The 23,145-nt window shown below is 45.5% G+C and overlaps 1 protein-coding gene across 1 annotated transcript in view; it reads right to left on the minus strand.

Annotated features, from left to right (window-relative positions):
• LOC311233504 (retinal guanylyl cyclase 2-like) overlaps positions 1-22,884 on the minus strand; it is a gene marked incomplete at both ends in the record, with an annotated part of 81,919 nt that extends 59,035 nt beyond the window's left edge. The window contains 7 exon segments of the mRNA XM_084320471.1: positions 625-702; positions 2,133-2,252; positions 3,030-3,141; positions 7,651-7,724; positions 7,726-8,025; positions 21,000-21,301; positions 22,011-22,884. Coding sequence (XP_084176597.1) covers positions 625-702; positions 2,133-2,252; positions 3,030-3,141; positions 7,651-7,724; positions 7,726-8,025; positions 21,000-21,301; positions 22,011-22,884 — 1,860 coding nt within the window.
• Between the last annotated feature and the right edge of the window lie 261 nt (positions 22,885-23,145).

A 23,145-nucleotide genomic window follows, 5' to 3' on the forward strand; every position in this document is an offset into this window, starting at 1 on the left:
CACACTTGCTCTCTCTCACACATTCTCTCTCTCTCTCTCTCTCTCTCTCTCTCTCTCTCTCTCTCTCTCTCTCTCTCTCACACCCAGACACACATACACACACCCCCCCACACCCCCCCCCACCCCCCCCACACACACACACACACACACACCCACACACACACACACACACACCCACACACACACACCCCCACACCCCACACACACACACACACACACACACATACACACACACACACACACACACACACACACACACACACACACACACACACACACACACACACACACACACACACACACACACACACACACACACACACACACACACACACACACACACACACACACACACACACACACACACACACACACACACACACACACACACACACACACACACACACACACACACACACACACTCATTATTAAGTGTCCATTATTGTATTTGTCTAGGAATAAATGGCCAGCTGCAACCATGGCCAGGTCTCCCTATAGCAACAAAAAACAAAATAGAAATACATCTAATATATATAAAATAATAAATCTAATATACAGTATATAAAATAATCTGGGTCAAATGAGTGAAGTTTAGTGGTGATCCTCACTGTGGACCTCCTCACCTTGACAAAGATAGACTGAGTGCCGGTGTTGACGTCGGGGGTGCCATTGGGGCATTTCTTCAGCCACACCCAGTCTCCCTACACAGAATACATGCAACAATATGACATGGATTACATAGGGATGAGCACCAATATGTCAAGAGAGATCAACTATTTGTAGTCTATTTGTAGTATTGGCAGTTCACGAAAAAACCAAGCAGATTTATTTTTCACATTATCTCACATATATCCAAAAACTCTAAACAAATTTGCACACATTAGAGGTGCTATAGGTAACATTCAGCCACTAGATATAGAGCACCAGTATATCATTTATCCAATCAGGTGCATTCCATGTGGGGAAATGGGAAGTAGGAAGTAAGAACACAACATTCACACAACATGTAAACAACAACATTCATTTTGGACCCGCAAAATATTTTTAAATGATAAATTCATTCATCAATATTTGTTTGGGGGTGATCAATGCTTTTATTCTAATCACCTTTCTAAAAGCTCTGTGGATGTATTACTTTTTCAAAAGGATTACTCTACATAGAAATGTTAGCACCTTTAATTTAGTTTGACAGTTATTGAGAGCAAACAAGTTTGAATATGGCCACCAGTGATGTCATCGGGGGCATTGAATCCTTGTGTTAATTACAGCAGCATGAAATGATGTAGAAAAAATATATATCAATACCTTGTCTTATAGGGACTGCTACCTTATTATTTCATCAAGCTGTAATTACGTAACACAACACAATGATTCAATTCAAACTTATTTACTATCAATAACTGTCAAACTATATGAATGTGTGCAAAACCTTTGGATGTGTGTGAGATTATGTGCAAAATAAATCAGCATTGATTTTTGGTGAAGTGCTTCAGTCATCAATATACTGAATTATACTGTACTGTATGTTTTAGATGAAGGGAGTGGGGGAGGGGTATGAAGGTCAATTCACTTCAAAGGCCCAATCGGTGATCCAAATGTAAACAAATGGGTAGCCACAGCACCAAAAATAAAGATCTTGTTGAATGACTGAGCTATATAATATATATTATTATATTATATACTATATACAAGCACTAATTCTAGACAACATGTAAATCTGTGCTTTAAGTTTTGTTGTGTTTTGTGGCTATTAATTATATATATTTTTGTATTGCATAGTAGGTAGTAATATAGGCATAGTATATTACTTAGTGGCAAAGTGCATAAAAGTATTTTCTTTCAGATATTGATTGAAGAAGTGTTTTAGTCGACGGCAGCACATTGGGCAGGTTTCAGCTGTCCTGGCTGTGGTGGGAAGTTCGTTCCACCTTTGTGGAGCGAGGAGCGAGAATACCCTGCCTCCCTTTGATGACCCCCCCAGGAGCCCGAAGAGGAGTGGGTCTGAGAGGCGGCCAATTTAACACAATGTCAATATCAAAATAGGATGTTTGAAACTTGAGAACTTGACAACCCCAGCCGCTCGTGGTGTGTGGAGGTCAGTTTGGACGGTGATCGGCTCAGCAACAATCACCTCAAAAACAGCGATGTTGGAGCCCTCGGGGGTGGAAGCCACGTAGCTACGACAGGACACTGACTGCTGAGTTGACTTCGTCTCCACCTGACTCACCATACTGCAGTCCTCGTTTAGCTTCTGCTCACAAATAGTTCAAGTTAGAGAGAGAGAGAGGGTTAGCAGCTCAGAATAGATAATAATCTCTTAGCAGTAAGCGACTTTCATTTACCACACATAGGTTACTCCTGTGCCCCGGAGCGGTCGGTATCTGTGAACATGCACTACTCTCTCCTAAAGCTAGAAATCAGATAAATCAAATGTGTGATGTGTCATGTGGAATTTAGGAATGCTCCAAAAACAATTAACAGGTTGGAACCCATATTAGATTAGATTAGATTCAAATGTATTGTCATTATACAGCACAATGAATGGAAACACCTCTCCCGAAGGCTAACCGGTCATGTCCGCTTCGATTCAACCCAAAATGTTGGCATGTTCTTTTAAGCATAAGCGCATGAGTGCAAACTTGAGTTAGTTTGATAGAATCCAGAATTCCAGTCCAACATTGTTGTAATGTAAGGGGGTTACTTACCAAGAGGATCTTTGAAAATAAACAACTATACCAATGTGTATTATGACATTAACCGTAGTGTGGTAGTGAAAGGGTTAACCTTCTGTAGTGTGGTAGTGAAAGGGTTAACCCTTTGTCGTGTGGCAGTGGAAGGGTTAACCTTCAGTATTGCCGCAGTGAGAAAGGGTTAACCCTTTGGTAGTGTGGTAGTGAAAGGGTTAAGTGAGATCGGGCAGATCAGAATGGAGACATTACTTTTAGAAGACTTGTGACAGTGCACATGTTATTATTTTCTTCAGTGACAACAACGTGATGTCACAGATCCCCCACGGTGTCACACTGACCCGTTTGCTGACATGAGTGTTGATGAAGACCAGGTCATCGAGGCTGAGGATCACTTTGGTCGGCCCACTTCCTCCTCCTCCAGAAAGGCTGAATCCATAACCGTTACACCTCCTGGACCGAACACATCAACATAAGATGTCGGTAACACTTTATACAATACAGCAACTTTGTACAGTGGAATTATCCAGAACTGTAACTTCCTCGTATGAATCTGTACATATTACAGTACACAATAAAATATTTACTGGTTCCTACTGGTACTTAAATGTAGGTACAGCCAAATTCACATACAGGGATTCTAAGTACCAATTGGAGCCTGTAAATATTTTATACGTATGGATTCATATGAAATTACACCATAAGATCTGTGTAATTACAAGTTCCGGGTAGTTACACTGTAAGTTCAGGGTAATTACCAAATTTGTATCTACAATGCACAAACACGTACACACGCACGCACACACACACACACACACACACACACACACACACACACACACACACACACACACACACACACACACACACACACACACACACACACACACACAAAACTGTATTACCACCAAAGGGGTTTTGATGACATCGTTGTTTATGTTTACTTCTCTTACTTGAGACAGAAATACATGTAAATCCCACATGTGATGAACACGATGGATATAAGAGTGATGAACAGGAGAGTGACTGAATCCAGTCCTTCAGGGATGAAGAGAACAGAGAGAGAGAGAGGGAGAGAGAGAGAGAGAGAGAAAGAGAGAGAGAGAGAGAGAGAGAGAGAGAGAGAGAGAGAGAGAGAGAGAGAGAGAGAGAGAGAGAGAGAGAGAGAGAGAGAGAGAGAGAGAGGGAATCAACAGGTTGGCAAACAATACATACGGTATAGCAATACCATAACACACCCACCCCTGTGGAAAAGGACTGTAGGAAACATACACATAGTTTCTGCCTCCAGAAAGCTTAATAAGAAACATATAGTTTCTGCCTGCAGAAAGCTTCATTAGAAACATATTGTTTCTCCCTGCAGAAAGCTTCATAAGAAACATATTGTTTCTGCCTACAGAAAGCTTTCTAAGAAACATATATTTTTATCCTGCAGAAAGCTTCATAAGAAACATATATTTTCTGCCTGTAGAAAGCTTCATAAGAAACATATAATGTTCTGCCTGCAGAAAGCTTCATAAGAAACATATCGTTTCTGCCTGCAGAAAGCTTCATAAGAATCATAGTTTCTGCCTGCAGAAAGCTTCATAAGAAACATATAGTTTCTGCGTGCAGAACGCCTCATAAGAAACATAGTTTCTGCCTGCAGAAAGCTTCATAAGAAACATATCGTTTCTGCGTGCAGAACGCCTCATAAGAAACATAGTTTCTGCCTGCAGAAAGCTTCATAAAAAACATATAGTTTCTGCGTGCAGAACGCCTCATAAGAAACATAGTTTCTGCCTGCAGAAAGCTTCATAAGAAACATATAGTTTCTGCCTGCAGAAAGCTTCATAAGAAACATATAGTTTCTCCCTGCAGAAATCTTCTTAAGAAACATATTGTTTCTGCCTACAGAAAGCTTCTTAAGAAACAGATAGTTTCTGGGAGTTTTTGGGAGACTATTATGCACATCTTGTAAATGTGTATTTGTACAGATCTTTTCCATATGGGAACTCATAAGCAGGGCCGCCTCAGGGGGTGTGCGAGCAGTGCGGTCGCACAGGGCCTCGCAGGAAGGGGGGCCTCGCAAAATAAAAAATAAAAAAAAATAAAAAAAAAATATTTTTTTTGTTTTTTTTTATTTTTTTTTATTTTTTTTTGCGAGGCCCCCCTTCCCGCGAGGCCCTTTTTCATCACAGACCTAAAATCTAGTTTTGCTTATATGCTTATATATTTCACATTAGACACGTTTGTAGAATGTGTCTGACTTGTTCCTGGGTCTGCAGATATACTCACTATTGGAGCTCAGCCTATGGGGTTCTGCAGCAGACATACTATTGGTTTCAACGAAGGGAGTGGTTTTACTTACATCATGTGTAGTACACTACGCCGGCGTGAGTCAGCTGCGTTTGACTATTTCGCGCATGCAGCTTTTGACTATTATGCTTAGTTATGCCAGCCAAGACGAAGAAAGAGGTCGGTCATTATCAGTCGGTCGGTCACCAAGGAACGTTGACGAAAGGCGGGACAAATGGCCGGAGCCTTGTCATGATGCAGTCGGGATATAGCCATGATGATGTCGGCTAGTAGCTAGCTTAGCTAAAGGCTATCTAGCGTTAGCTAACCTAGAGACATGCAGCCAAGATGAAGAGGATGGTCGCTTGGCAGATGAACTTCGTCAACTCCACGCGGTTGTCTCCATCCTCTTGGACGTTTGGTGAGTTTTTTTTTTTATCCACTTTTTCTCCCATTTTCTATATTTTCTCCCATCCCAATTTCGTATCATCCAATTCAACCCTCCCCTGTCACGAACGCTGTTTCTTGCCTCCCACAAGCCGGCTGCAATGTGGACTAAGTCATACATAGCACAAGTCCCCTCCGGTACTTGAGGTAACAGCAGTCGCATTTTTTCACCTGCGCAGCTCGATCTCTCAGTGGCGAGGAGTAACGCGTGGGAGGCTCACGCTGCCCCCGACACTTCCTGATTCTACTGCGCAGGCGCACCAACCGACCTGTAGGAGTCGCTGTCCACAACGCCCGATCCCCACCCATCAGTTTCCCCACCCCCTAATACGGCCAATGTGTATTAGTACGAACGACCAGCTAAACTGAAAGCAATGTGGAGCGCTGGGCTCGAACAGGCGAGCCCAGCGTCTCCGCATTCGTGGCGAGCGCCTTGCCCACTACGCCATGTAGCCGCCCGACGTTTGGTGAGTTTTTTAACCTATTCTATTAACTCTATTCTATTCCCGCCGTGGACATCGCTCTCTCTCTCTCTCTCTCTCTCTCTCTCTGGAGCTAAACTGGCCGACTAGCTGTTGTAGTACTACTAGTAGCTAACGGTGTGTGCCTGGTGTCAGCACCTGTATGTAGCCGCATAGCTTGCTTCTGCGTTAGCTAATGGTTAGCGATAGCCTGGTTGAGCTAACTGTTAGCCAGTTAGCTGTTTAGCTTCGACGTTAGCTGCCGGCTGCGCTCGGCTGGGAACGTTCATTTGATGCTATCAGTTAGCCTTGAGTTAGCTGTTAGCTTGTGCTACGACCATTGACATTAGCCGTGAGAATAGCAGGGGGTTCTGGCACTCTGACTACGACATCATCTTTGACAGAAGATGTAGTCGGGCCTGCACCATGACAAGGCTCTGGCCATAGCTTATTTGTCCCGACAGCGAGAGGCCTTTCGTCAACATGGAGACCTGTGTTGCGGCCTTTCGCCCTGCGTTCCTTGGTGCAGGTAAGATTAATGAAAATGTCATGACATTACCCCACTCTTCCTTCCTTCCCCTCCCGAATGTTTTGTTAATAACGATGTTTTTTTCCAGGCAAAACATATGCTACTTCACAACATTTGGAGATACGACATGTGCTGTGTGTGAATGTCTTGGTCGTTTGTGTAGCTTGGGTAGCGTTGGGCCGTTGGCCAAAGCTGTGTGTGGCCTGGTGTCACAGTACCTGGCTAGCCTATTTAGCTGATGTCGGCCATTGGCTCCTTGCTGCTTTGGTTTCTCTGGTATAGACCCTCTTCTCTTTGGATCTAAGTGTTGATCTTTGTCCTTTTGGATCTCTCATACATGCTCTCTCTCTAACACACACACACATGCTCTCTCTCTCTCTCTCTCTCATACATGCTCTCTCTCTAACACACATGCTCTCTCTCTCTCTCTCTCTCTCTTTCTAACACACACAGTCTGCCTATGGCGGCCTTTCTCGATGGCTAGGCTGTGCTCGCTGAGTCTGTACATAGTCAAGGATCTTCAGTCACAGTGCTCAGGTATTCTGCCACTGTGTACTCTCTATTTAGGGCCAAATAGCATTTCAATTTCTTTCCAATGTGTCTCTCTCTCTCTCTCTCTCTCTCTCTTGGATTTAAGTGTTGATCTTTGTCCTTTTGGATCTCTCATACATGCTCTCTCTCTAACACACACACACATGACAAACACACATGTTCTCTCTCTCTCTCTCTCTCTCTCTTTCTAACACACACAGTCTGCCTATGGCGGCCTTTCTCGATGGCTAGGCTGTGCTCGCTGAGTCTGTACATAGTCAAGGATCTTCAGTCACAGTGCTCAGGTATTCTGCCACTGTGTACTCTCTGTTTAGGGCCAAATAGCATTTCAATTTCTTTCCAATGTGTCTCTCTCTCTCTCTCTCTGTACACTGTATATTGACTGTAGAACGGGAGCTCTCTCTCGCTCTCTCTTTTGCTATATGTTGACTGTATCATGCCCCGCCTCGGGCAGCGCTATTATTTAAGAATATGTTGACTGTATGAAAAAAGAAAAAAATATATATATATATATAATTTTTTATTTTTTTTAACCTGTGGGGGGGGGGGGGGGGGGGGGGGGGGGGGGGGGGGGGGGGGGGGGGGGGGGGGGGGGGGGGGTTAAATCTCGCACAGGGCCTCGCATTTTTCCCAGGCGGCCCTGCTCATAAGTAACCATATTTGTGATGATGATATGGATATAACCAGCTCACTCACCCCCCAGTGCAGGCAAAGTACGGGCTGAACCAGCAGCTTGAGTCGGTGTACGGCGTGCTGCCCGCAAAGTGGACCCGAGCGACCCAGGTACTTCAGTCCCCGATGGTGCCCGTGCGTGTGGGACGCCTCCAGGACGTGGGTGGAGTAGAGGGTGGAGCCAATCCCGCTGTAGTCGAGGACAACGTAGCGTGCCTGCATGCCCTCTCCATGTTCACCGGCCTTCAGCGGCTGGTTGAAGCCCTCGAACTCGAAGCCCCCCTCGCTGTTGCCCAGAACCTCTCCGGTCACCCTACGCACTCCCTTCATGCTGGCCTGCTCGGTCGCCATGGCGATGTAGTATATCATGTTGTAGATGGTACCGAAGAATGGAGACACCTGGCGTGGAGAGATGAAACGTGTGTGATACTGTTGTGTCCCGTCTGTCTGACAGACCGCTGTCAGGGGATCGTAACTAAAACTAAAAAATTAACTATAGAAAAACCATAAGGTTCCTGTGTTTTTTTTGTACACCCTGTAGAGAGAGATATACTGTAGCTCTAGATTTACCACAGACATACTGTAGTGATTCACAGTATTTGGGGGTGCGGCTGGGAATCAATCCAGCATCGCCCAGACCAGCGCTAAACCAGTCAACTAAAACGGTCGGACCAGTTAGCCAAGGGCTAGCAAGTCTAGGCATCCATGGTCTTTACAGTGTGTTTTATTTTGTTGCTATACACTAGAGAGATTTACCACAGAAATATTTACCGTAGTGTAATAGAGGGCGGTTTTACCATAGAAATACTACGGTTTCTATAGTGTTTCACTTTAGTATTAGTTTAGTATTTAGTGTGTAACAGAAAACATAGAAATAGGATATAATTACTATTGTATTAATAGTGTACGCAGTAAATGATGATGCAAAACAGATTGGGTTATACTGTCAAACTAGTGGTCTTGATCAAAATACAGTACATAAATATCAGAGAAAACCAAAAGACAACAAAAAAAGTAGTTTACAAATGCCTGGATGAAGACTGAGGTTGAAACACATGTCTTTTCTGACTTGACTTGATTCATGAACATTAAAAATACAAACACATCATCGTACAAGAGTGCCTTGGAACTCCGAAATAAAGCTCTACCCCCCCACTACACATGTCAAACTGAAATATAGCCCTATCCCCACACTACGCATGTCAAACTGAAATAAAGCCCTATCCCCACACTATGCAGGTCAAACAGAAATAAACCCCTATCCCCACACTACTCAGGTCAAACTGAAAGAATGCCCTATCCCCACACTACGCAGGTCAAACAGAAAGAATGCCCTATCCCCACACTACTCAGGTCAAACAGAAAGAAGGCCCTATCCCCACACTACTCAGGTCAAACTGAATGAAGGCCCTATCCCCACACTACTCAGTTCAAACTGAAAGAATGCCCTATCCCCACACTACTCAGGTCAAACAGAAAGAAGGCCCTATCCCCACACTACACCACCGGCGACACGGTGGTGTAGTGGTTAACACTGTCGCCTCACAGCAAGAAGGTCCAGGGTTCGATTCCCGCTTGGGGACCAGGTTTCCATGATGCCAGGTACCCAGGTGGGGGATCTCCCAGGCCTTTCTGTGTGGAGTTTGCATGTTCTCCCCGTGCTCGCAAGGGTTTCCCCCCCGATAAGATAAACCCAATGGAAAAACATGCACAACAACAGATCGCTAACGCTGTGGCGTCCTTGACGAAGACGGACAGGAGCACTTGGATTGGTCCCCTGGCGCGGCTCACGTTGACGCCTGTCTGCTCCCGGCTGCCCTTGGGGGGGGGAAGGACGACGGGATGGGTTAATCGCAGAGACAAATCGCATCTGCGATCCTAAAAAGACAATGCATGCGTGTGTGTTCCGGTGTGTGTGCTAAACTAACCGCTGTGTGTACCACTAAAAACATTGAGTGTCGTTGCATGCCGAATAAAGACCTCTGCAACAGGTCCTGCATTATTATTATTATTATTATTATACTCAGGTCAAACTGAAAGAAGGCCCTATCCCCACACTACTCAGTTCAAACTGAAAGAATGCCCTATCCCCACACTACTCAGGTCAAACAGAAAGAAGGCCCTATCCCCACACTACTCAGGTCAAACAGAAATAAGGCCCTATCCAGACACTAATTAGGTCAAACTGAAAGAATGCCCTATCCCCACACTACTCAGGTCAAACTGAAATGACGTAACAAATTTGATTCATAGGGCCATCAATTTAAGATTAAGTTAAAACTAGCTAGATAAATAATATTGATATGTGTATTTGAGATGGCTGAAAGGCTGAAGACATCTAGAGGCAATATAACTGGGACCATTTGGGTTTTGGTGTAAACAAGAATGGTAACCTGGTTAACGACACACACACACACACACACACACACACACACAATCTGTCAGGGGACACACACTCACACACATCAATACACCCAACTAGTACCACTGTCTCAGCTAAAACAGGACAAACTGGTTTTAGGTTGATTTGATCACACACACACACGCACGCACACACGCACGCACGCACGCACGCACGTACACACACACACACACACACACACACACACACACACACACACACACACACACACACACACACACACACACACACACACACACACACACATCAGATACCACTCAAACAGAGACAACGAACCAGTTTACCAAGTAGGGAGGCCAATCACAGAGGAGGGGCAGACTCAATTGTTCAGAGAAGATTGTATTTAAGCCACTTGTATTGAACAGTAAGACACACAACAGTAAGCCGATTCTACCACTGCTGCTCTGCTGAAATAAATCAACTGGAGAAATCTGAAAACCATTGCATTTCAACCTGTATCCAGCGTCTACTTTCTTGCCGTGAATTGGTCATTTGCCATCGTCGTTTACAAAGTCACAGACGATTTGTAACTTCAGAAATAATGCCCTATCCCCACACTACGCAGGTCAAACTGAAAGAGACCCCCCATCCTCATGCTACTTGTAGTGGCCGACTGTCATTCCTCTGTGTGCTGACAGTCGTCCACGATGCACCTGCTATTGTGCCTTTTCACGCTGTACCAAAGTTGTGATGTTGAATGAATTGAATGTCCAAAGTTGCCGCCGGTTCGGTTTACAGGGTTTATTGTTGTCCAAAGGTAAATGATAGTAAATGAAGGGTTAAACAGAACAGTCGTCAATTGCTCCGTGGTCCGTCCAACAGTGAAACAGTAGCGGTTGAAGGTAAAACCTCGGCAGGTGCACAAGATTCCAGTGATCACCTTGGCTATTTATAGGAGTGGGTTGTAATGGGTGGTGAGCCCTCTAGTGTCCAAACATAAATAAGACAGTCTAAAGGTTAAGACAGTCTAAACAGTGCATGGTTCTAATATGGTGCTAAAGCAATGTCTAAACATGAGACAATTCAAACTGATGTATAAGGAAATTATGTTCACAAGGTACAGGGATGAAGAAGGGACTTGATATTCACGGGTGTTTACATTTTTATTTTGTTTCTATTTTTATTTTATTTTATACATATATAGTTTTTGTTTTTTGTTTTGCATATATATATATATATATATATATATATTTTTTTTTCTTTTCTTTTCTTTTCTTTTTTATGTTTAAAATAGTACACTCATTTGAGTAGTGGAAAAGGGGTAGGATTAAATAAGTGTATACTTCTTCCTACTCCTTTTCGAACATGCAGATTGAGTTGTTTTTCTTTTTTGTTATTGTTTGTTGTATTCATTGCATGTTCGAAATAAAGACTTCAAATCAAATCAAATATATAATATAATATATATATTATAATAATAATATAATAAGGCGGTCAGGTGGCGTAACGGAGATTGCGTTCGTCACCAACCCCGGAGCGGCTGGATTCGCCTGTTCGAATCCAGCTCACAGCTCCGGGGTTGTCACCAGCTTGGCTGGCCGTTCACACTAATACAATTGGCAGTATTAGAGGGTGGGAGAAGCTGGCGGGGTGGGTCCGGGTCGTTGTAAACAGCGACTCCTACAGTTCGGTCGGGGCGCCTGCTAAGCGCGGATAGGATCTAAGTGGGATAGTGTGATCCTTCCACACGCTACGCCCTCTCAGTGAGAATCTGGCGCTGCCAGGTGAAAAGAAGCGGTTGATTGGCTGGACGTGTGTCGGAGGAAGCACGTGGTAGCCTCCACTCTCCCAGACCGACTGTGGGGGGTAAGTGCACAGCGACCAGGAAGGGGATTGGGAATTGGCATAACGACTAACATTGGGATGGGAGAAAAATCGGAGGAAAAAGGAGGGGGGAAAAAAATAATATAATATAATAATATATAAATCCACCAAGTCGGTTTCTGCCTCTACACACCGGCCCCTTAATTGTGCACCAAATCACAATTACAAAAATATATATATAGCAAAGAGTCAAAGAAGCCGACATAACCTATAATCAATGTCAATGTCCTCAATAATAATCTATTTCAAATCATAGTTCTAAACACGAAGAAGCTTGACTGGGTCCTGGTTTTCGCTTGTTGTCCCTGTGCATGGGAAGAACAAATTAATTAGTAATTCAAATAACAGTCAAGGTAACTCAATGATAATATTCAAAGTGTTTTTTTGTTTTGTTTTAACAAACAGAGCCATATAGCTCTGATAGGCTTATAGCCAATGTCTATTCAAAGTTCAACAGAGCCCTATAGCTCTGATAGGCATACAGCCAATGTCTACTGGTTGTGACTCTCCATCAGGGACATCAGAACTCTCTGCGGTAAGTCGGTCGGGAGGTCTCAGCCATTCTTCCCCAGGTTTCCTTTACGTCGTCGTCTTTTGTAGTTTCTCCTCTTGGAAACTGGCATATTCAAAAGTGTTTGGCCATCACCGGCCCCGGTAACACCATGGGCTTCCATGGGCTTCACTTGATAAGCTTGTGTCTTCACAGCGTTGAACAGCTGCACCCCCCCCCCCCCCCCCCCCTGGTAGCAATTCTCTGTAGATTTCGTTCCATCTCTCTGTCTTTGACCAGGTCAGGTTTGTCTCTACACATCATCTCCCAGGTCCGCTTCTTGTCAACCTGTTTCTTTCTCTCCAGCTGCTCCTGTTTCTCCTTCTCCTTCAGCTTGTCCAGCTGTTTGTTCTTCAGTAGGATGGAGGGTTTACTCTCTGGGGTCTTCTTTCCCAGGATCTTAGCCATGGCTTCCGCCCATCCAGCGTTTTGGTTCCCCTCCTCTCCTTCCTCTCCTCCGTCTTCATCCTCTGCCTCTGCCCCATCATCATCAGCTTCCTTGTCTTCTCCATCATCTGATGCTAGGTTGCTGCTTCCGCTTGTTTGGTGTAGATCAGTGTGAGACTGAGGGGCTTGGGTATGAGAGGTTGTTGGCAGCACATGCCGGCTTCGACCAGCAGGGGCAGCACATCTTGTCTTATGGCTTGTAGCAGTATGGCTTGGCCACTGGTCCACCTCTTCTACCTCTTCTTCCTCTTCTTTATCACTGTCCTCCTCCTCGTCTTCATCACTGTCCTCCTCTCCTTCATCACTCTTGTCCTCAGCAGGTCCTTGCAGAGTAGAGCTACGTTTACGTATACGAACATGAGGCGCCCTTGCTTTGTCGTCCTCTTCTTCATCATCGACGCCGTCCTCTTCTTCATCATCGACGCCGTCCTCCTCACCACCATCATCACCACCATCATCATCATCGACGTCATCATCGACGCTGTCCTCTTCACTGGACTCCGACCACGGTTTGCAAAGTTCAAGGGGAAGCTTGTGTATTTTGTGCTCGCACTCCTTGGAGCTGAAATCAACACAGTGATTAGTAAAAACATCATCGGCATCATTGTTGTGATATTCATTGGCTGGTTCAAAGTTGCGCCTCTCAGCCAAGACTCCCATCGATGATGCCCGCCTGGCCGCTTGCTTGGCTGCTCGCTTGGCTTCATGCTTTCCCAATTCCAATTTCCTATCACTTTGTTGTTTCTTTATCCTGCTTTCCAACTCGTGTCTCAAATCTTTAAGGTTTACATTGGCAAGGGCAGTTTCATATTTCCAATTATTTTGTTGTTTCTGAAGCAAGTTTACAGTGGCAATGCGTATAAACAAGCATTCATTTTCATCTTCAGCCTTTCTTAGCCTAGAGCGTACCCATAAGATTTCCTTTTCATCTTCAGCCTTTCTTAGCACAGCTTCTTCTTTAATTGCAATTTGCCTCTTTCTCATCTTGGCTTCAGATATTTTGTTATTTATTCTTTCCAATTCCAATTTCAAATCCTTAAGGTTTAAAGTGTTTAAATGGGCAAGGCGTACAGATTTGCTGGTTTGCCTCTTCCTCATCTTGGCTTCAGACATTGTTACTGTATTCTTTTTATTTTTTATTTATCCTTTTGTAATTTGAATGTTGCATTCACTTAGCGTGACGTCAAAGAGGGTTTGCGTTTCTTCCTGCTTATGAATGCAGTAATGTAGTTATAGCTTTTGCCACACATCTACATCAATGTCCAAGAGAACAGTTTACACACGTTCAGTGACGACACTAATTACGATGGCTCCACTTCTAAACGATACGGCACATCATCAGTTCAATATCCTTCCACAATATCGTAATCATTCAGTTGCCAATGTGCCAACGTTATTCCGTTTCCACACTGGATGGTTCCACACTTGGTTCCACACTTAATACTCCGTTGCATTGTCCACTGCTGTATGTATCGGAATTAAATCATACAGTCCATTGCGTCATATTTAGTGTCCAGTTTCCACACGTCCATACAATATTAATTGTGATGGTTCCACATATCAATACGGCGCATAGTCCGTTCCAGCACCAGATCACACCTACAAAGCAGCCCCCCCACCCCCCACCCACCCACACCCATCAGCAACGGCACCCCACCCCCAACACCAGCAGACTGCCCACCACCCCCAACCCTGACGATCACAACCAGTCAGGTCAGTAGGCAGCTCTCCAGAATTAACGTAAACAAGGCCAGAGGACCGGACAACACCAATCCCAGGGTGCTCAAGGTATGTGCAGAGCAGCTGGCAGCACCGCTCCAGCATCTTTTCAACCTCTCCCTGAGGCTGGAGAGGGTGCCCCAGCTCTGGAAGACCTCCTGCATTGTCCCGGTGCCCAAGAAGGGACGTCCCAGCACCCCCAACGACTACAGGCCAGTCGCTCTGACGTCACACGTCATGAAGACGTTTGAGAGACTGGTCCTGCAACACCTCAAGCCCCTGGTGCGTGACTCCCTCGACCCCCTGCAGTTTGCATACCAGGCAAACATCGGGGTGGAGGATGCCATCATCTACATGCTCCACAGAACGTACACGCACCTGGAGAAGCCGCGCAGCTCAGTGAGGATTATGTTCTTTGATTTCTCCAGCGCCTTCAACACCATCCAGCCGTCACTGCTAGCGGAGAAGCTCTCTGCGATGCAGCTGGAGCACGGCTTGGTGGCCTGGATCAAGGACTACCTCACTGAGAGGCCACAGTACGTCAGACTAAAGGACAGTCAGTCTGACGTACTGGTGAGCAACACCGGCGCCCCCCAGGGAACTGTGCTGTCACCCTTCCTCTTCACCCTCTACACCTCAGACTTCTGCCGCAACTCCAGCGGGTGCCACCTGCAGAAGTTCTCAGACGACTCCTCCATCGTGAGCTACATCACCGACGATGATGAGGAGGAGTACAGAGCCCTGGTGGAGAGCTTCGTGGGGTGGAGCGACAGCAACCACCTCCAACTCAACACCAGTAAGACCAAGGAGCTGGTGGTGGACTTCCGGAGGGGCAAGAAGAGGCCCCCCCCGATTCCCATCTCCATCCGAGGGGTGGATGTGGAGATGGTGGACTCATACAAGTTCCTTGGGGTACACCTGAACAATAAACTGGACTGGTCGGACAACACAGAGGCCCTCTACAGGAAGGGACAGAGCAGGCTGTTCTTCCTGAGGAGACTCAGGTCCTTCAATGTGTGCAACAAACTGCTGCAGTCTTTTTACCAGTCTGTTGTGGCCAGCATCCTCTTCTATGCTGTGGCATGCTGGGGAGGCTACATCAACTCAAGGGACACCAACAAGCTCAACAAGCTGGTGAGGAAGGCTAGCTCCGTGGTGGGAGTCGAGCTACCTAGACTTGAGGTGATGGTAGAGAGGGGGATGATAAGGAAGCTGGATGCCATCATGGAGAACCCCTACCACCCCCTCTACGACGAGCTAGTCAAGATGAGAAGCTCGTTCAGCCACAGACTCATCCCCCCCCGACACTCAACTAACCGCCTCGGACAGTCCTTCATACCAGCGGCCATCAGGCTCCACAACAGTGGGCAGCGACTAGCAGCCTCCAGGCCCCACAACAGGGGGCAGCGACAGCGACTGCTACCAGACATTGACCTGGGACTTATAGGAACCCAAGGGGGACAAAGTAGACTACCCTGGTACTTTGATTAATGTATACTCAGTAGATAGTAAATTATAACACTACCTCATGCATACTGCACCTTATGTGACACTGTGAATAATGTGAATATTCCTCAGCTAGTCAGATAGTAAATTATATTGACCATATTAATCAAATTGTTTACACTGCCTGTGTTGTCTTTTACTACCTGTATACTGTGTTGTTTTACTACCTGTACCCCTCCCCCCCTCCCCCCCATGCTGCTATGATGCCTGAATTTCCCCAAGGGGATCAATAAAGGAATATCTTATCTTATCTTATCTTATCTTATCTTATCCACAGCATTGGTTTGTCAATGTGCCGACGTTATTTAGTTTCCACACGTCGAGAAACTGCAATGGTTCTACTTATTATGGCATCCACGTTCCATAATCCACAACATGGCAATTCAATTAGTCTGACGCTGTCTAGTTTTTCCACACGTCGAGTGCGACTGACAACATTAATTGCAATGGTTCCAAATATTACAGCGTCCAATACGTTTCATAATCCACAGCATCACAATTAATCAATTTGTCAGTCTGACGTTATTATACTCAACAGCGTTCGCACGGAAGCGCAACAATGTAGCAATGTCTCTTCACTGTCTTTCAAATCCTTTATCCAGATCTTCATTAACAGAGGCTTCCAAACTATTTTATCTTCACAGAAGGCTGGTTCAGCTCTTCATTGTGAGGTTTCGCCTGTTCCCTGGACCTTTAATTCCCTGTCTCCTCACCTCACCAGCCCCCACCCTTGCGATGTTTTACTCTCCTCTGCTCTTCTCCAGCCCCCACCCTTGGACTACCTTTCACAGCTGTTCTTAGTTTATGATTAGCGCCCCAGAGGGCTTTAAATACCTGGACCTCCCCTCCAGTCCTGGTCGGGTCGTTCTGTATGCTGGTTCGGTGTTCGGGACTCTGTATCTTTATCTGTGTTCAGTGTTCATGGAGTCCTGGACGTTACCATCACCTGCCACGTCTCCGGCGTGAGACGACGTGCCAGCCATCACCACCTGTCGCCGTTTGCCTGGAGTGGGACACCGTCTGCGCTCTCTAATCCTCTACGGGAGGTTTTCCAGTGTTCCCACTCCAGACGTCAAGCCGGCGCGCATCGCTTCCTATTCCACGGGAGGATGCGTCTCTTCGCCCCGGTTGCCTGGGACCCCGGTGTTCTGCGCTGCCCGTCTGCAGCATCCGAGGAAGATCTCCGTGCCAGGCCTGGAGTGGTGTTCCCACTCCAGACGTCAAGCCGGCGCGCTCCCACTCCAGACCAGACGTCAAGCCGGCGCGCTCCCACTCCAGACCAGACGTCAAGCCGGCGCGCATCGCTTCCTAGTTCCACGGGAGGATGCGTCTCTTCGCCCCGGTCCTCTGGGACCCCGGTGTTCTGCGCTGCCCATCGGCAGTTTCCGAGGAGGATCTCCGTGCCAGGCTTCCGCCGTCGGAACCCTGCCATCCCTGTAAGCAGCTCTGGCCCTCGCCCTGTCCAAGGCCTTAACCCTGTTTCTCTGTCCCTGTCCCCAGCCCGCCTCCCCGGGCCTCTGTCCCTGTTCCCCCTCTCCAGTGCCCCTGGTCCTGCCTTGACTTTTTGCCCTGGCCCTGTCCCTTAGCCTTAGCCCCTTAGCCTGTTCGCCTCTTAAAGGCACAGTGCCACATTTTTCCCTATTTCTTTGTTTCCAGTGTTTTTGTGTTCTCCCTTAAAGGGACAGTGCCGCTTTTTGTTTGTATTGAATAAATGCCCTGTTTTGGCTTACTCTCATACCTGTCTTGTGTTGTGCGATTGGGGTCGGTTACAAACCATAACATTCATGCTACTATCAGTTCCTTTATCCAGGCCTTCAACAACAGAGGTGTATTTCATAAATCTTGTTACCTCTGGTTTCCTTTTGTGAGGGAGGTTGTCCAACCTTATACTCACATGTCCTTCTATAGTGAGGAGTTTTTCCTACTTTTCACTCACGTCCTTCTGTCGTGAGGGTAACTTAAAACATTGTACTCACGTCCTTCTTTCATGAGGAGACCTTCAAACTTTGTACTCACGTCCTTCTGTCGTGAGGACAATTTCAAACTTTCTTTTTTTCACTCACGTTCTTCTGTCGTGAAAGAACCTTCAAACTTTGTACTCACGTCCTTCTTTCAGGAGGAGACCTTCAAACTTTGTACTCACGTCCTTCTGTCGTGAGGACACTTTCAAACTTTCTTCTTTTCACTCACGTTCTTCTGTCGTGAGGGAACCTTCAAACTTTGTACTCACGTCCTTCTTTCAGGAGGAGACCTTCAAACTTTGTAGTGGCCGACTGTCATTCCTCTGTGTGCTGACAGTCGTCCACGATGCACCTGCTATTGTGCCTTTTCACGCTGTACCAAAGTTGTGATGTTGAATGAATTGAATGTCCAAAGTTGCCGCCGGTTCGGTTTACAGGGTTTATTGTTGTCCAAGGGTAAATGATAGTAAATGAAGGGTTAAACAGAACAGTCGTCAATTGCTCCGTGTGGTCAGTTCCAACAGTGAAACAGTAGCCGTTGAAGGTAAAACCTCGGCAGGTGCACAAGATTCCAGTGATCACCTTGGCTATTTATAGGAGTGGGCTGTAATGGGTGGTGAGCCCTCTAGTGTCCAAACATAAATAAGACAGTCTAAATGTTAAGACAGTCTAAACAGTGCATGGTTCTAATATATAATATAATATATATATTATAATAATAATAATAATAATATAATAATATATAAATCCACCAAGTCAGTTTCTGCCTCTACACTACTCATAGCTAGCATTAACACAAACATTAGCTCAGACAAAGATTTGAGCTAGATCAAATGTTGCAGCTAAGTTGAGGTACTGTCAACCAAAGACAATCTTTGATTAACACTGACCGGTGATGGCTGTAATATTTTGTAGTTGACATAGCCGGCTCTAAAGTTTGGTTGCAAATATTCATCATCATCAACCGATATCAACCGATACCGATATATGCTTTTGACTCCCCCAAATGAAATAAAATCTATATAATTTGTCATTTCAAGCATTAGGGTCTGTAATATATACTGAAGATATCAGTGATTATTGCGTCTCTCGACCTGATCATAGAGAATACAGTGATGAGTATTAGCTATCACCGATAATAAAGCTCAGGGCTCAGTGGTAAACTGAATCTAAGAACTTAACTTAACATAGTTGATTCAAAGTTGATTCAATAATCATCTTCCTACAAAACAAAGGAAAGCTGTTTTTATTTCTGGATAAAAACTACAAAGTATACAAATGTACGCAGACGATTCCACACTGTATTATGCTGCAAACACTAGTGGTGATCTACACAACGTTTTATCTTCAGAGTTATATGCAGTAACTAATTGGATACAATTAATTAAAATACCTGGTATTAAACATCTCAAAGACCAAATCCAGTATCCTAGGAACCAGTCACAAACTATTAGCCAATCCTACACTGAGTCTGCACTTGACTGGTGAACCCACACAACAGGTTGATAAGGTTAAATGACTGGGAGTCATAATAGATAGTTGACTGACATGGGTAGAGTAGAGCATATTGACACAGTGGCTAAGAAAATGGGTAATGGAATTTATATGGCAAGAAAATGCCTTCCTTATGTTCCAGCACATATTCTGGGACAGGTCATTAAATAATTTGTTTTAAGCCACCTGGATTACTGCTCACCTGTTTAGTCCTCTGCATCTGACAATGCACAGAGGAAACTACAAATTACCCAGAACAGAGCTGCCAGACTAGTCCTACATTGCCCCAAAACAACGAACATAAACAGTATGCATAGGGAACTATGGTTATCGGTAGATAAAAGGCTTGTCTTAAATACAGTCACATTCTTCAATAACAGCATCCACACCTCTAAGTTTTTATATAGTCAAATGATCAGATGCAGTCACTTACACAATCATTTAACTAGAATGTCAGAAGAAGGTCAAATCATGTTATCTCGCCCAAAATCGAATGCCTTGCGTCATTTATCGACCCATTACTTATTGGAACAGCTGCCCAGAACACATACATCAGTTAAATAGCTAATCATGAATTACGAATGTTATTTATTTTTGTTTTTAATTATTTGTTCTTATTATTTTCTTAACTGTGAAAAGCTGAAGATGGTAATGCTGCCACTGTAAGAAAAAAAGCTGCAAGAAAACAGTAAATGTCTGGCATCAATGGTTGCCAAATACTTACTATCAAATTACAGTAAATCAAATACATTTACAGATTAAAACCTTTATTTAATGGTTAATATTTTGATAAAAGGTAATTTAGTGTATTTTTATGGCATTTACACTTAAAGTAGAAAAACAAAACTAATCTGTAAAATAATACAGTGAATTTCCAGTGAAAAAACATATTTTTTACAGTGTGCCCTTTACAGGCAAGCATTAGCTCTTCATCTTTCATGTGCAATATTTATTTTGTCTTTCTTTCTTGTCTTTTTTTTGGATGATTGTAATAAGTTAGGTTGTTGTATTGTGTATATACTGAATATGTGTATGTGTGCGTGTGTGTATGTGTATATGTATATAGTGTGTGTATATGTATATGTATGTGTATAAGTTATATGTATGTGTGTATGTGTATATGTATATATGTGCACGCGCGCGCGCGCGCGTGTGTGTGTGTGTGTGTGTGTGTGCATGTGTGTATGTATATTTGTATGTGTGTATATATGATATTGATATGTGGGTCTTCGGGCCCCAGGAAGACTAGCTGGTCCCATTGGCAATTTGGCATCAGCTAATGGGGATCCTTTTTAATAAACAATAAACATAGATAAAAAAAAAATTTATGACATTTTTGATGATCATTACTGGGGCAGCCAAACATAATACTGTACAGTCCCCCATTAGGCTCACCTGTTTATTGTAACGAAATCTGTGATCTACAATTAGATAATTGACAGTGTCTCACCTGCTCTGGCGGGGTGCTGCTGCGGATTTCAAAGGAGTTCTGAGCAGCCCTGTAGGCCTGATAGAAGTTCTGCTCTCCGGAGTCCATGGTGATGGTGAGGACCCCGTCGTAGGCTTTCCGTAGTTTGGTGTCGTTGCCTAGAGCGTAGTACTGAGCGTCCCTGTAGGGCAACGCGTAGAGGAGGGTGTCGTAGGGGATGAAAACGTAGCCACGTGCGATCAAGCGCGAGTCCACGGCTTGGGTCAGGAGCCGATATTGGGCCTCACCGCCGATCAACACAGAGGACATGCACATGATGACCACTGAGAGGAAGGGGGGGGGGGGGAGGAGAGTAAGTAAGAAAATGTTATGAGATGTTTAATTGAATAAGCTCAAGCCCCCTTTGCGTGCTATTATTGTATGTCATTACATGATTGTCATGGGTTGACCAATAACAAGCCGTAGTATTGTGAACCAATGGGGACCAGTGTGTGGGGGATATGCAGGGGGTGTTTCTAGGCTTAGAGGAAATGTTGGATAACGTCTCCTGATGAGCGGGTTGGCACCTTGCATGGTCGCCTCCACAGTTGTAAAGCCTCAGACCATCCGAGACTCTCCCTCACTCTCCACCTTCAAATCCCGACTAAAAACCTACCTCTTCTACCTAGCATTTAACCTTCCCTACCCATAACCACCCTCCTCCAACCTATCGCCCCCTTTTGCCACTCCCCTACCTTCTCTCTTCTCCTGCCCCCCCCCCCCTCGGTTTCCCTTACTTACTTCCCGACTGTCTCCCCTACTGGCTCCTGTATTTGTTGCCTGTTACTCGCAGTTCTATGTTCTTGTGTACTCATATTGTTCCCTGTTCTAGAGGTTCTATGTTCCTTTGTTTCTTTTCTTTTTTGCCTATTGTCAGCGACTTTGGGTCATTGAAAAGCGCTATATAAAATAAATGAATTATTATTATTATTATTATTAAAACGATTTGCAAAACGCGATACTTTGGACCCTATCTGAGGACACGATACGCACCTCTCACCCGGTTCGCCTCCCGTACTTGGATCAGAGCCCTCTGAGCCCCTCCCTTGCCCGACCCCATGGTGACCACCGTGCTGATGGGCAGGCCGAGGGCCCTCAGTGAGGAGGCCAACTCGTGGCCCGTGGCCTCCCACAGGTTCCCCTCTTCCGAGATGATGGACACGTGGGCCCAGCGGAAGTAGCGCAGCACGTTGAAGAGGACGCGCGAGGAGAGGGGCAAGGGCCGCAGGAAAGTGGAATACATCCTCCCCTCCTCCATGTTGGGTTTCAGGCAACCCCAGGACAGGATTGCGTTGTCCCATTCCTTCGCGAACAGCGCAGCAGAGGAGCAGTATCCCGGGTTGGCCGGGCCCAGGATGGCAGAGCCGTAGTCCTTCAGTTCGGCGAAACGGGCGAGCGCGCGGGACGACTTGCAGTCCTCGTTGATGATGGTGTAGTCGTACCAGTAGCCCTTGTTGAGGTGGGGGTCCTTGTTGATGCGGCTGACGGCGAGGCCAGCGGCCATGTCGGGGAGCGCTTTGGCGTAGCCGGGGTCACATCCCCAGGGTCCGACGACGGCCACCTTGAAAGTGGCCCCCCAGGCTTCACAGGGCAGGCAACTGATCGTCAGGAGCGGGAGCATCAGCCACCACCATCTTTTAGAGTATAACATGGGGCACGGTGGTGACTGTGGGGGTGGTGACGATGACAATAACAGAGATAAAGATGGCGATAATAATAACGTAAAAGCACTGTACCAAACATTTTTCATCAACTCTATTACAACTGTCCGCCATTGTCTTTTCCTCTCCGCCATTATCGAGTCGTGTTGCCATCGCGGGTGGTGGGAGAGGTTTTGGAGGAAGCTAGTGTCTCTGTGAGTCGCCATTTCCCCCCGCTGTTCACAGACAAGGATGGGAGAGTTTTTAAATGGTGAGTCACTTTGAGAGAGCGTCAGTTTGAGGATGGTTGACGGTCTGCCTTGGCACTCGGTATGGTGCTAGCCCTGAAACAGGCTAGGTGACCACGAGACACCCAGCCATCGCTGATTCTGTGAAACAGCAATGGAAGAGAGAAAAAACAAGTTAGAAATGTATTAATTCTACCCCCCATGTGCAATATACACAGTGCAATACCCACCCAATACCGT

This window comes from Notolepis coatsorum (genome assembly GCF_963971535.1).
Source record: "Notolepis coatsorum genome assembly, chromosome: 8".
NCBI classification, from domain to species: domain Eukaryota; kingdom Metazoa; phylum Chordata; class Actinopteri; order Aulopiformes; family Paralepididae; genus Notolepis; species Notolepis coatsorum.